This window comes from Schistocerca serialis, chromosome 7 (genome assembly GCF_023864345.2).
Source record: "Schistocerca serialis cubense isolate TAMUIC-IGC-003099 chromosome 7, iqSchSeri2.2, whole genome shotgun sequence".
Lineage (NCBI taxonomy): Eukaryota > Metazoa > Arthropoda > Insecta > Orthoptera > Acrididae > Schistocerca > Schistocerca serialis.
The window spans coordinates 323,031,977-323,046,657 of NC_064644.1; the positions used below are offsets into that span (position 1 = coordinate 323,031,977).

At 42.9% G+C, this 14,681-nt stretch overlaps 1 protein-coding gene across 1 annotated transcript in view; it reads right to left on the reverse strand.

Annotated features, from left to right (window-relative positions):
• Positions 1-3,324: 3,324 nt before the first annotated feature.
• LOC126413042 (dendritic arbor reduction protein 1-like) overlaps positions 3,325-14,681 on the reverse strand; it is a 752,774-nt gene continuing 741,417 nt past the window's right edge. Inside the window, exon 8 of the mRNA XM_050082938.1 lies at positions 3,325-3,437. Coding sequence (XP_049938895.1) covers positions 3,325-3,437 — 113 coding nt within the window. The remainder of the gene's footprint in view (positions 3,438-14,681) is intronic.

Below are 14,681 nucleotides of genomic sequence, written 5' to 3' on the forward strand. Positions count from 1 at the left end.
TCTTCATATTGAAACAAAATAGTAACACCTCCCGCAAATGACGAGATTGGGCTCGTAAACTGACATTTTCAATCAAGAACAACTTTATGATGCAGACACAAAGCTGGCCAGTTTGGCCGAGCGGTTCTAGGCGCTTCAGCCTGGAACCGCGCGACCGCTACGGTCGCAGATTCGAATCCTGCCTCGGGCGTGGATGTGTTTCATGTTAGGTTTAAGTAGTTCTAAGTTCTATGGGACTGATGACCTCAGATGTTAAGTCCTATAGTGCTCAGAGCCATTTTTTTGCAGGCACAGATCGACTAATGTTTGAAAGGGGGTTATGTTGACCGAGGTCCAAGCTAACTGCCTAACGACTGCGATCTGTTTCTTTCGACTTATCGGCAACCGGCGGAAGCAAAGTTGTACACCTTATATAAAAATGAAGTCAGGACTGAGCGCATCGGGAAGGTGTACATTGTCACATTAGCGTTGTTCGTTGGGTGTACTGCGTTAAAAGTTTTGGAGATCAGTAAGCACATACAACATTATGTCTCCCCATACCATAACACCTGGACCACCAAAATCAGCTTGCTCGACAATGTTCCTCGTTGCATTATGTATTCCAACCTGTCGCCAAATGACGATACGTACGGCATTGTCGAACGTGAACGTTTTGGTGCCCCAGGTGTTATGGTGTGGGGAGGCATAATGTTGCACGGGCGTACAGATATCCAAATCTTTAAACAGGGCACACTCACTGGCCCACGTTATTGTAACACCGTACTCGTTCCCACTGTGCGTCATTTCAGGGGTGCACTCGGGTCTTACTTCGTTTTCATGGACGATAACGCGCGACTGCTTCGAACTGCACAGTTGAAGGAGCTTTTGGAACGAGAGGACATTCGGTGAATGGACTGGCCTATCCATTACTCAGCCTTTACCACATGGATCAGATGCGGGATGCATGGGGTAGACGTATTGCAGCAAGTCCACATGACCAACCACAGTCCAACACTTGTCCTACGCGCTGCTGGAGAAATGGAACACCCTACCACAAGAACTCCTTACCAAAATTGGGGCCAAGCATTGCCGTCTGTGGTGATCACAGACCCTGAATCATGTCCCGCCTTTTGTAATGTCCAGGGGACCATCGTGAATCGCGATGACTTCAGTATAAATATTGTGTTTGAAAAAAATGCCATTTGTAAAACGTGTATATTTCTATTGTCTATTGTCAAACCACAATTTATGAAAGATATTTATATTTTTATTAATAGGATTAAGTACGAATAATTAATATTTGTCATGTTTGAAATAATTGTGGTAGCAGGGAATGTCTGCACCATAAAGCATTGTTGGCAGCAGAGACCGCACTTTAGCGTTCATAGGAAGCCAGTAGTAAGCCAGATGTGAAGCGAGTCGGTAGCAGGTCTGAAGCGAGAGGTTGAGAGGAGCGGTGTGCCTGCCAGCCACTAGCTATGATTTACAAGAGATTATAAACGGATGTATAGAGACATCAGCTAACTACTGTCATAAGAGGAACTGATATTATAGAATTAACTTTTTTGAGAAACGCAAGACTGCTGAAGGTATGTTTGCGCAATGTTTGTTGTAAGATTATTGTAAAAAGTAAGTTCCATTTGAACGTTTGTAAAATAATTTCATTCAGAACATAATTAATTTTTGCCAGCAATATTGCATTACTGATTATAATCCATCCCAAAAACCATCAACGTAAAACTTTGCAAAATTTTATTGTTGTCAATAAAAAGTTTAACTATGAATTACGTAACGTCAGTCCAATTAATTAAAGAATAACGTCAGCTTTGCTATTAAAGAATAACGTCAGCTTTGGTGATAAATACAGCCACTTATTATGTCAGCCCACCAGCAGGTAATAAAGTATAGTAAAACAGAGTAAGTATATTCATGTCGCAGTTCGATGTAGCAGTCAGATAGCGATCCAGTAACAGTAAAAAAGGTAAGGAACAGTTTTGGGTTATTGCAGGTAACGACTGAGGGCCACGACGACGACGACACATTCTATGTTTCGTCGTAATAATCAGAAAATAACTTTTAATAAGCAGCATTTAAATTTGTATGCGAAGGTTGAGAAAGAGAATTAATTTCAAAGGGAAGAGTTCGTTTGTTATTACTAAGCAAGAGGTAGAAATCCTAAGAGAAGGTTTCATAGGTTATTGCAAAAGGGAAGTTTGCGTAGCAAAAGCGATATAAAGGAGACTGGAAGGTTTCACCCTTCGTCTGATTCGCAGTGCCTCATCATGCGAAAGTTACTTTCGTCCTTCAGTTTTGCATACCGGTTTATGATATTAGACCCCGTCCACGGAAAATTAAGGACATACTACGTCCAGTGGAAGAGAACTTGTGTCAGAGAGTATTTGGCGTCTACAACATGCCATGTGAATATGGCGAAAATCATAGCTGAGCGCTGTACTGAAAGTAGGCGGCAAGTCAAGAACAGAAATTCTAATAAATCAGCGATAGCCGAACACGGCCTTAAGGTAGGGTACACAACTTCGAGAGCCCGAAGATTGTCTCCCAGGCATCGACTTCGTAGGATTCTGTAATGAAAGAAGCGGTAAAAATTCGCGTGTGCACCAACAACTGTAGTTGAGATGGTGCCTGCAGAAGAGCAATTGAGACGGTGTGGCTTCAAACAAATACAACCAAAAATCGTTACCCTTAAGGGGATAGGTGATGCTGCGGGTGGTCTCCGATCCACTTACGCCCCTAAAATGCGGCCCGCTAGGAGAGCGAAGGCTTTCTGCCTCACTGCAGATGTCCTGCATTTGCGTTTTCGAATCCCAGGTTACAGGTGACGTCACTCCTCCAACAGAAGTTAGAATTCCAAGCGACTTTGCCCGACCAGAAAAAGGCTTGTAACTATAAGGGAAGCAGCTCTCGGCAGACACTTATCTTCTGACGGAGGGGATGGTCATTTATCTTCGAAAGCTCGAGCAGGTATTCGCATTCTATGCGACCCTAAGGCAGAGAAGGTTTTATACTCATAACGATTTGAGGGCGAAGTCGCCTTCAATTCCGTCCCGTCCAGTGTGAATCGGGTTTTAATCTGCGAGGAAGTTTCATAACAGTGCACACAGCGCCGCAGAGTGAATGATTCAGCCTGATCGCCAGCAGCTGACTTACGATGCAGTCAGCAGGGAGCAGCGCGTAGCACAGACGGATGAAACCACACACGCGGCCTTTACGGCCGAGAACACATTCCCGCATTTTGCGCGGCGAACAGGAGAGTTACACGCTGTGACTGGGGCAGTGGTCAGTAATCAGGGACTAGGAACCTGTTCCCCGGGGAGGCCCGCTGAGTCAAGACGCGCCCTGGTGAGTCACGGGGCGGCGACAGGTTGTCTGGACAGCCGGCGGGGCAGGGCTGCCGCCCCAGGCGTGGGAGTAGCCGGCGTGCGCGCGCAGCCCCAGGGCTGCCAACAGCGGCAGGCTGACTCAGCGCCGGGCACGGGGCCCGGGCTCCTCCCCCCCCCCTCCCCCCTCTCTTCTTGACCCTAAGCTACTTCCGCTGTACATCTTCATCTCCTTCGCAGCACCCTCATATCTGCACCGAGGGTGAAAATTCATTCCCTGTTCTGGTTCCCCAATATCTGGGTCATTATCTCGTAACTTCTCACGTGCCTAAGATGTGACACGTACTCACGCAAGAGGTATACGCCTATTTTACGAAGTTTAAAAAGTCGAACAGTCTGATATGGACGCTGGATGGATGTTTCAAATGGCTCTAAGCACTATGGGACTTAACATCTGAAGTCATCAGTTCCCTAGACTTACAAGTACTTAAACCTAACTAACCTAAGGACATCACACACATCCATACCCGAGACAGAATTCGAACCTGCGACCGCAGCAGCAGCGCGGTTCCAGACTGAAGCGCCTAGAACTGCTCGGCCACAGCGGCCGGCTATTTAATAGTCACTAGATGCGAGGCAATACCCTCTACACCAAGAAGGATATAATAATTCCAATCCCAAAGAAAGCAGGTGCTGATAGATGTGAAAATTACTGAACAATTAGTTTAATAACTCACGGATACAAAATACTAACGCGAATTCTTTACAGATGAATGGAAAAACTTGTAGAAGCCGACCCCGGGGAAGATCAGTTTCGATTCCGTAGAAATATTGGAACACATGAGGCAATACTGACCCTACGACTTATCTTAGAAGCTAGATTAAGGAAAGGGAAACCTATGTTTGTAGCATTTGTAGACTTAGAGAAAGTTTTTGACAATGTTGACTGGAATACTCTCTTTCAAATTCTGAAGGTGGCAGGGGTAAAATACAGGGAGCGAAGGGCTATTTACAATTTGTACAGAAACCAGATGGCAGTTATTAGAGTCGAGGGACGTGAAAGGGAAGCAGTGGTTGGGAAGGGAGTGAGACAGGGTTGTAGCCTCTCCCCGATGTTATTCAATCTGTATATTAGGCAAACAGTGAAGGAAACAAAAGAAAAATACGGAGTAGGTATTAAAACTTTGAGGTTCGCCGATGACATTGTAATTCTGTCAGAGACAGCAAAGGACTTGTAAGAGCAGTTGAACGGAATGGATAGTGTCTTTAAAGATGAACATCAACAAAAGCAAAACGAGGATAATGCAATGTAGTCGAATTAAGTCGGGTGATGCTGAGGGAATTAGATTAGGAAATGAGACGCTTAAAGTAGTAGATGAGTTTTGCTATTTGGGGAGCAAAATAACTGATGATGGTCGAAGTAGAGAGGATATAAAATGTAGACTGGCAATGGCAAGGAAAGCGTTTCTGAAAAAATGGCTCTGAGCACTATGGGACCCAACTGCTGTGGTCATAAGTCCCCTAGAACTTAGAACTACTTAAACCTAACTAACCTAAGGACAGCACACAACACCCAGCCATCACGAGGCAGAGAAAATCCCTGACCCCGCCGGGAATCGAACCCGGGAACCCGGGCGTGGGAAGCGAGAACGCTACCGCACGACCACGAGATGCGGGCAAGCGTTTCTGAAGAAGAGAAATTTGTTAATATCGAGTATAACTTTAAGTGTCAGGAAGTCATTTCTGAAAGTATTTGTATGGAGTGTAGCCGTGTATGGATGTGAAATATGGACGATAAGTAGTTTGGACAAGAAGAGAATAGAAGCTTTCGAAATGTGTTGCTACAGAAGAATGCTGAATATTAGATAGGTAGATCATATAACTAATGAGGAGGTATTGAATAGGGTTAGGGGGGAAGAGAAGTGTGTGGCACAACTTGACTAGAAGAAGTGATCGGTTGGTAGGACATGTTCTGAGGCATTAAGGGATCACCAATTTGATATTGGAGGGCAGCGTGGAGGGTAAAAATCGTAGAGGGCGACCAAGAGATGAATTCACTAAACAGATACAGAAGGATGTAGGTTGCAGTAGGTACTGGGAGATGAAGAAGCTTGCACAGGATAGAGCAGCATGGATAGCTACATCAAACCAGTCTCAGGACTGAAGACCACAACAACAACAGATGCGAGGCAACTACTTTGTTGACGCTTTTCGACTGCCCATCTTAAGGATATCTGGAAAAGGTTGCAAAAATCAGGAGTAGCACAGAGATGGTAGCTAAAAGACAAACAATACAATGAAGAGTGCATGAAACACGCGTACCGAGTCAGGGAGAAGAATGTCATGCAGGCAGTATGGGATCATGTGTGCCTCGCGGGATTAGCCGAGCGGTCTCAGGTGCTGCAGTCATGGACTGTGCGGCTGGTCCCGGCGGAGGTTCGAGTCGTACCTCGGGCATGGGTTGTGTGTGTGTGTTTGTCCTTAGGATAATTTAGGTTAAGTAGTGTATAAGCTTAGGGACTGATGACCTTAGCAGTTAAGTCCCATAAGATTTCACACACATTTGAACATTTTTTTGGACCATGTGAATATGATAGATTTAAAACGTAAGTAGGTGCACAAGGCACGCATAACGCCTGAGATGACAAAATATCCAGTAGATGGCGCTAGTGGTATCATATCGTAGCACTTGACGCTTCAGAAAAATTTAATTTGTAACACACGAAAGACGACAAGAATGCCTGTACAAATGATAAACGAGAACAACACAAATAAAAGGTAAAAAATATACTAAAATGACAGTGCTCAGATAATATGTCCTCACTTTCAGTTACATATACTGTATGGTTTTAGCAATGGTGCAAATCACAGGCTACTTAGGGTGTCTAATTTCGTAATCTAATTCCCGGATTCGCCATTAACTATTTACCAACTTCCAGCATTAATTACAATATTGCGTGTGTTTCTGTATTACAGTAAACGTAACGGAACAATGCAGCACTTCACGCATCGAAAACATCACGCATAAATTGCACGAGACATTAAAAACGTACCGGAAAATGGGAATGACTTTCGGAAACGCGGAGTGCGAGAAATAAATGAAAAGAAAACCCTGACTGGCACAGAAAAAGCTATTTTATATTTTTAAAAAAGTTGTTTTTATTATAGCGGGACTCACCGACGTTTACCATTTGTAATGGATAAAATTTGAGAAAAGAACACTATCTTCTTGTAACTGGTTATTCGCTTTTACGAGGCTGTGCTGAAAAGTAACGCCTTCAAATTTTTTATGTGAAACTCACCGACGTTTACCATTTGTAATAGATAAAATTTGAGAAAAGAACACTATCTTCTTGTAACTTGCTATTCGCTTTACGAGGCTGTGCTGAAAAGTAACGCCTTCAAATTTTTTATGTGAAAATTTTTAAAGCTTTTTAAATAAAATAAATGTTACTACCATTCTACATCTTTATTCTTCATGTCTGTTTTTATTTCACAACATAGTCATCCTAGCCGGCCGCCGTGGCCGAGTGGTTCTAGGCGCCTCAGTCTAGAACCGCGCGACCGCTACCGTCGCAGGTTCGAATCCTGCCTCGGGCATGGATGTGTGTGATGTACTTAGGTTTAAGTAGTTCTAAGTTCTAGGGGACTGATGACCTCAGATGTTAAGTCCCATAGTGGTCAGAGCCATTTGAACCATAGTCACCCTGGCGACGAACACATTTCTCCCATCGAGAGACCAGCTTGTTGATACTGTTACTACAGAATATTTGTTGACGAACCCACACCTCACCCCAGCTTGCACCGCTTCGTCACTGTCAAAGTGAAGTCCGAGAACGCGTTCTTTAAGTTCTGGAAACAGACGAAGATCGGACGGGGCCAAGTCGGGACTGTGTGGAAGATGATTACAGGATGCTGTTTCTCAAGCACCGATATAATTACGCTACACACTGACATGTTACACATCACAATCGGGAGCCCTCTAGCGACAGATGGCTGCATATATGTAGACACGAGGAACATAGATGTATAGTGTCAATAACGTTTGTTTTATTTAAAAAGCTTTAAGAATTATCAAATAAAAAATTCGGAGGCATTACTTTACAGTTCGCCCTCGTAAAAAAATTACTAATTACGTGTCCAAAAATACCGACAAGCTGAGATTGATTTTGATCTCAGTTTGATTTTTTCGCAACCCTTGGGAGCAGCTACAGATGTTTTATAACTTTTCTCTGTAAAGTAAAATACGGACGAGTTTAAACTGGACCGTTCGTCTGATAACGATTAGAACCATCCAGAATACCTTAGTCGGAACGGGGGTAGGTTACAACTAATTTTATTTTTGTCTTGTAAATGTTGTCCATTGGTCCAGACAAACGAATGTGTATGTGTTCAACATCCATCACAAAATTATATCAATATTTATTACTTTTGTTTCCCTATTCGAAGATAGGGCTGTGTGTTTGAGATCTAGGGTCATTACAGAGTCCGAATACTTCTAGCCAAATATCAGAAAACTGGAAATGGAGTTCCTGATTTGAAATATATAAAAGGATAATACTAGTTCTAGAATTTTCCTTACAACCAAGAGTAACCTCCAGAAAACCTTCATCTGAACCAGGAATTCGAACTACTTTAATTTTTGTGACAATACGCCTCAGAGAAAAATCTGAATGCCTAATGTCTGTAAGGGAATCTAATAAAGTATATAACATGGTATGGTCGATAACTTGCTCAACATATAAGGCTGTAGACACATGCAAAGACAAGAAAGTGTCACTCAATGATGTTTCGGGAGTGTAAAATGGTTCAAATGGCTCTGAGCACTATGGGACTTAACTTCTGACGTCATCAGTCCCCTAGAACTTAGAACTACAACCTAAGGACATCACACACATCCATGGCTGAGGCAGGATTCGAACCTGCGACCGTAGCGGTCGCGCGGTTCCAGACTGTAGCGCCTACAACCGCTCGGCCACCTTGGCCGGCTCGGGAATGCAGCCAATTGTCATTTTGTATCACGTACGATATTGCAACTCAGCACCCCCACACCTCTTCATGTGAGCCGTCGAAGACTGATCTCGGCTGTTAGGTTGAGAAATTTATTGGTGTATCGCGCATACGTCAAGATCGTAATTGCGAGATCGTTCTTTCACACTCAGCATGCAGCGTCTTCGACGGCGGTAAGGCGAACTCAGATGTGCGGCGGGTTGCCGCTCGCTATCACTCTAGGCGTACACTGTCGTCAATGAGGGCAAATCGTGGAAGCAGTGGCTTTCCGTGTCTTCTCTCGTAGACCACGCATGTCCGGCCCGTGACCCTGTTTCAACCCGGCCCGTGGTTCGTGAAAAAGCAAGACGCTCGCACTGCACTCCAGCCGTGACACGTTTCCGGAATTCGCCACCCTGTTATCATTTCTCCAGTTTGGCGTCTGTATAATACAGCCACTATATGATAAGTTCAAGCGATTTAGACTGTTAAACGTTTTAAAATGAACAAATATATAATGGCATCATTTGTTTAGTGTTACAGAAACAACCCTTGCCTATGCGAACAGTCGTCGAAAGTATTTTTGGACAACTATTAAAAAAATGATTGCTAATAGTGCTTGTGGATAGTAAAACACCAAAAATTCAAAAACTCTAAGGACATTTCTATGGCCGGAAATCGCAAAATTACTCCTAATTGCTTGTTGACTGGGACTGACTGTCTCATTGCCGTATTTTGTTTTTCTGTTCGTCCTGGTATAAACATTAGTAAGTTACTCTTATCCACTTTGGACGTATTAGAACACTGTAACAGTTGCTACTGAAAGTAATTTGTTAGGAATAAGCTGCAACCAGTTACCTTTATAGCAGTTTATTTTTCAATGATGACATCTTTAGATGCTTGACACTTCGTCTTCAGATGTTTATTTACGTGTCGTGAACATTGTTTCTTTACTAAAGGTGTTGCGGAATTTTGCAATGGGAGTTTTTAAGACATCTACCACAAAATGTTGTAAGTAAAGAACGAATGTTCACGACACTTAAGTAAATTTAAGCATTTGAGGATGGGGTGAGCACAAAATGAATGAACTCTCAAAACAGTAAGTGTTGAGGCATACTTTGTTGGCGAGGCGTGTCGGGAAAGGGGTGCCATTGACGTCGGTGCGTCACATCGTAAAAATTAACGTCATGGTCATTATAGTATTGAGGATGTGAATCAAGCCTGCGGTCACCAAAGTTTGCTCACGACTGCCTTAGACCATTCATGATACAGACTACGCATGACATTATTATAATGAAACAAACATCTCTATCACTAGTGACAGGCGAATTTGGACTACTGCTCAATAATAATAGCATTTCTAGTAAAGGTTTCTTTACTGTGGTTAAATCTTGTGCAGTGTTTGGTTGCAGGTAAAGTAGCTTTAAAAAAAGAATACAGTTGTGTGCACATTTTTCCAGATTAAGTCACTGAGTTTACAGGCCGAAGGTGAGGAGTGATACCGTTGTCTAGCAGGAGAGAATGGTCTGCTATCAGAGAGTATTTATTTGTGTTTAATTCGAATTAAGTGTATAGGGTCATTACACTTATGTATTTCGCAATAATACGCTGGTTCTTTATTTAAATTATGATGAATGACGAACATTTTAAGACAACAGAAAATTAATATGTAACTCATTACAAGAATATTCTCTGTAACCAACGTTTTCTAATATATTATTTTTATCATTTTGATACTGTTTCGGTATCTGTATGGGATCAAGCAAAAGTCAATGAAACGTAAAAGCTTATTGTCTGTAAAAACTGGAAATTTTGGAACATATGCCATTTCTTATACAAACGTCAAAAAACGTTTCACAAGTTTTGTTGAGGAGTCGTCAGAAAACTAAATACTTCCTGACAAACTGACATTTTGTCTTCTACTCCTGTTCGTTGCCCTTTCCACGTGGCCAAATGTAAAAAGGATAACCATAGCAGAAGTATTTGGAATTTCGAAGAAATGAGATTAAGTGTACTACTACTATATATCAAGTCGATCAATTGTTAAAATCAGTACTTGATTTCAGCTATACACGAGAAAAACTGATACTTTTGGCTCCACTTTGCGTAGTGCGTAATGTTAGAAACTCGACTTTTAGCCTCCCGTCACGAGACTTAGATGTAGGTTTCAAATCTTAACACGGCGGAGACAGAGCCGTGTGCGCTCCTCATGCACCTGTGGTCTAACCGTTACCCAACTAATAGCCGCTGTCCCAGTAGTATGGATCGTCCAGGCATCGTAGCAGAACGCTGCGTAGAACAACAACGGTGCACTCACCTTTTGAACTTGACCAAGTCTACCATTGCTGAGCGTTGTGTATTTACCACCAATAAAATGGAATACGAAAAACAACAATTTTGGGCTACTGCTATCTCGTTTAGGGATTCTATTATTAAAGTCCGTGGTGGAAAATCTTATTGACCGGGAAGGGGCTATGAATTGCGTTTTTCGCATTGAATCCCATTATTTCTAGCATTTGTTCTAAGACAAGAAAGAGCCACGGGGAGCGACAACCCACCGCATAGCCGATTTTCGCATTTCCGCTAGTGAATTGTGAGACGTCGGTAGCTGATATCAGTGAACGTTTTGGGTTCGACGAATGACATCTCCCTTCTCCAGCTGCTCAGAGTGGTATAAGAAGCAGCCTCAGCGTTTAACTTCATGGAACAATTCGGAATGCTGTTACTGAATGTCTCCCGCGCATCTGACAGTGTTTGCCACCAGGGACTGATTTATAAACTTATCACACAGCTCTCTAGTGGAAATACTCGTCAGCTACCTAGAACGCCGTTCCCACCTCATCGATGTGCAGAGTCGTAGTTGCCGGTTTTCAGGAGTGCCTCAAGGTTCGCTGCTAATCCCTTTCTTGTACACTATCTACACCGCAGACGTCCCCGTCACCACCTAGCATTAGGAAATACATGCACACCAGACGATACGGCACTCACCTGCAGGCTCAGACGACCAGTAGTAACAAAAGGCTCTACGATGCATGCCGAACAGGGTTCCCCAAATTGTATTCCGTGGAACACTGGTGGAAGTGAGTACGTGCTCCGCGAAAACAAGGCGTTTTTTTTGACATTTTGACGGTACTACTTGTATTTCTAAAATTTTATTATGATTTCCGTGTCATTGCTTGCGATTTAAAACTGTAGAAATCACTGAATAAGATAACTTTTTTCATATTTTTTAAAAATTATTATCGTTCAAAATAAACAAGGTGTTCCATCAAAGTACTAGGATTCTGAAAGTGTTCCGTCAGAGGAAAAGTTTAGAAACCCCTGGTTTAGAGATACCGCAAAATGGACGAGGTGGCTCAGTCGGCAGAACACTGGATTCGCATTAGGGTGGACGATGGTTCAAATCCGCGTCCTGCCATTCAGATTTAGCTTTTCCACGATTCCGCTTTGAAACATTTTGGAACATATACTGTTTCGAACACTATGAATTACCTTTAAGAGAACGGTCTATAGACACGTAGTGAACACGGATTTAGAAAACATCGTTCTTGTGAAACACAACTACCTCTTTACTCACACGAAATTTGAGTACTATTGACAAGGGATTTCAAATTTATTCCGTATTTCTAGTTTTCCAGAAGGGTTTTGACCCTGTACCACTCAAGCGGCTTGTAATTAAATTGCATGCTTACGGAATATCCTCTTAGTTATGTGACTGTATTTGTTATTTCAAGTCCCAGTAAGTGACGGAAAGTCATGGAGTAAAACAGAAGTGATTTATGGTGTTCCCATAGGTAGTGTTATAGGCCCTCCGTATTTTCTTATCTATATAAACGATTTAGGAGACAATCTGAGCAGCAATCTTAGATTCTTTGCAGATGATGCTGTCGTTTAATGTCTAGTAAAGTCATCAGAAGATCAGAACCAATTACAAAACGATTTAAACAAAATATCTGTATGATGCGAAAATTGTCAATAATGAAAAGTGTGAGGTCATTTACAAGACTGCTAAAAGGAATCCGATAAATCAACCAAATCTAAATGCCGTAAGTGCAACTAAATTCTTAGGAATTACTATTAGGAACAACTTAAACTGGGAAGAATACATAGGAAATTGTGGGGAAGATGAACCAAAGACTGCGTTTTATTGGCAGAATACTTAGAAGGCGCAACATATCTGCTAAAGGGACTGCTTTCACTACGTTTGTGCGTCCTCTTTTGGAGTACCGTTGCGCGGTGTGGTTCAAATGGCTCTGAGCACTATGGGACTTAACTTATGTGGTCATCAATCCCCTAACTAACCTAAGGACGTCACACACATCCATGCCCGAGGCAGGATTCGAACCTGCGACCGTAGCAGTCGCGCTGTTCCAGACTGTAGCGCCTAGAACCGCTCGGCCACCAAGGCCGGCGCGCGGAGTGGGATCCGTACCAGACAGGATTAACGGAATGCATCGAGAAAGTACAAAGAAAAGAATATTATCGAGAGGAGAGAGTGTCACGGACATGATACAGAATTAGGAGAGAACATTATTAAAACAAAGACGTTTCTTATTGCGGCGGGACCTAATCACTAATTTTCAATCACCAGTTTCTCCTACGAATGCGAAAATATTTTGTTGACGCCGATCTACATAGGCAGAAATGATGATTATAATAAAACGAGGGATATGAGAGCTCGCACGGAAATATGTACGTGTTCGTTTTTCTCCGCGCGCTGTTCGGGAATGGAATAATAGATAATTATTGTGAAGGTGGTTCGATTAACCCTCTGCCAGGCACTTAACTGTGATTTGCAGAGTATCCACGTATATACAAGAAGAGATTGCGGCTGATTTCATTCCCCGGCCATCCTAAAGAACAGCTTGTGTTGTCTTTCTAATGACCTCGTCATCGACGGTGCATTTAATCTTGCTTCCAATTAGCCCTATTCAGAAGAAGCTGACAGCCGACATGAGTCTACGACGGTTCAGCTGCACACGGCATCTGTTTAGTTAAAATATCATTCGTCGCTGTAAACGACGGCCAGCTGTACTCTCGAAACATAATCGAAAAATCAGTACGCCGAGAAAATTTCAAAATTCGCACCAGAAAGACTTGGGATACAAAAGATCAAGTTATACTGAATCGGAGTCTCCTGCGTACAGCAGCGGCGATGAAGCGACAGACTCCGCTGTTGAGCTGGCGCCTGGTTGCGAGGCGGGGAGCCCGTTTCCCTGATGCTCTATTTAGATGGGAGCGAGTCACGCTGTCTGCAGTGCGATGGGAGCAGACGGGCAGATACAAGGAGCGGGTTTGTCCCACTTGCTTTCGCCGACCCTGAAGGCAGGCATTTATATTCCCGCTTCTGCCAACTTTCTAGATATTGCCAGGGATACTCCGATTGGAGGCCTCAACAGTGCTGGATGAGTACGTGCGAGAACTAGAACAGGTGCGCCTAGATTTTGTACAGAAATCAGACCTCACGTACATACTTCTGTTCTCCGTCACTGGGACACGCATAGAAGTCAATGTGGCGCTACGTTTCAAACACGGGAGAAAACCATTCTTTTCTTTTTTAGGGTTCCGCACCCCAGTCACTAAAAACGGAACCCTCGCAGGATCACTTTGTTATCCGTCTGGTGTCCGTCTGTCCGATTGCTGAAAACCACCTTTCTCAGCAACGGGTAGTCGTATCGAGTCGAAATTCATACCACACACGGATGTCTACAGCCCCTAGGCGATGACAGAAACTGACGCTTCTAAGTCAAAGATACGGCGATTTATTTCAAACTCACTCATCGAAACCCATAGGGTACTTCCTATTGACCTGCAGGAAGCAAGATTGCATGACACAATCAAAGAAATAAAACCGAAATTGTTAATTTGTACTCATATCAAAAGAAAAAATATTGTTTGTCATTTCGTATCCGACTGCTAAAGAAGCAAATGTCAAATTGGCCTGTAGGGCGAGTGATATAATAACTAAGGCAGTAAAAAGGCAAAACCATAATGATGAGATGTCAATTTTGAGACCTATAAACAAAAAACTCGAGGATGAGGAAGCCCTTGTTACTCACGCAGATAAAGGGAACTCAGCCGTTATTATATATCGACAAGTATATGTGGATAAGGTCCTGTCATTCTTCGAAGAGAATAACACTCACCTAATAGATCACGATCCATCGGTGACTTACGCGAGGGAACTTAAAGTTTGTCTTGAAGTATGTATATTTATCATTTCCTCTAACAGGTTGCTAAGAATGCGTGTCATGAATCTTAAAATTCCTGCATTGAGGGCCCAAATTAAGACTCATAAGGAAGATTTCCCTATCCGCCCGTTAATTAATGCAAGGGGGAATATAGGTGAACCTGCGGAAAGATTTCTTCTGCAGA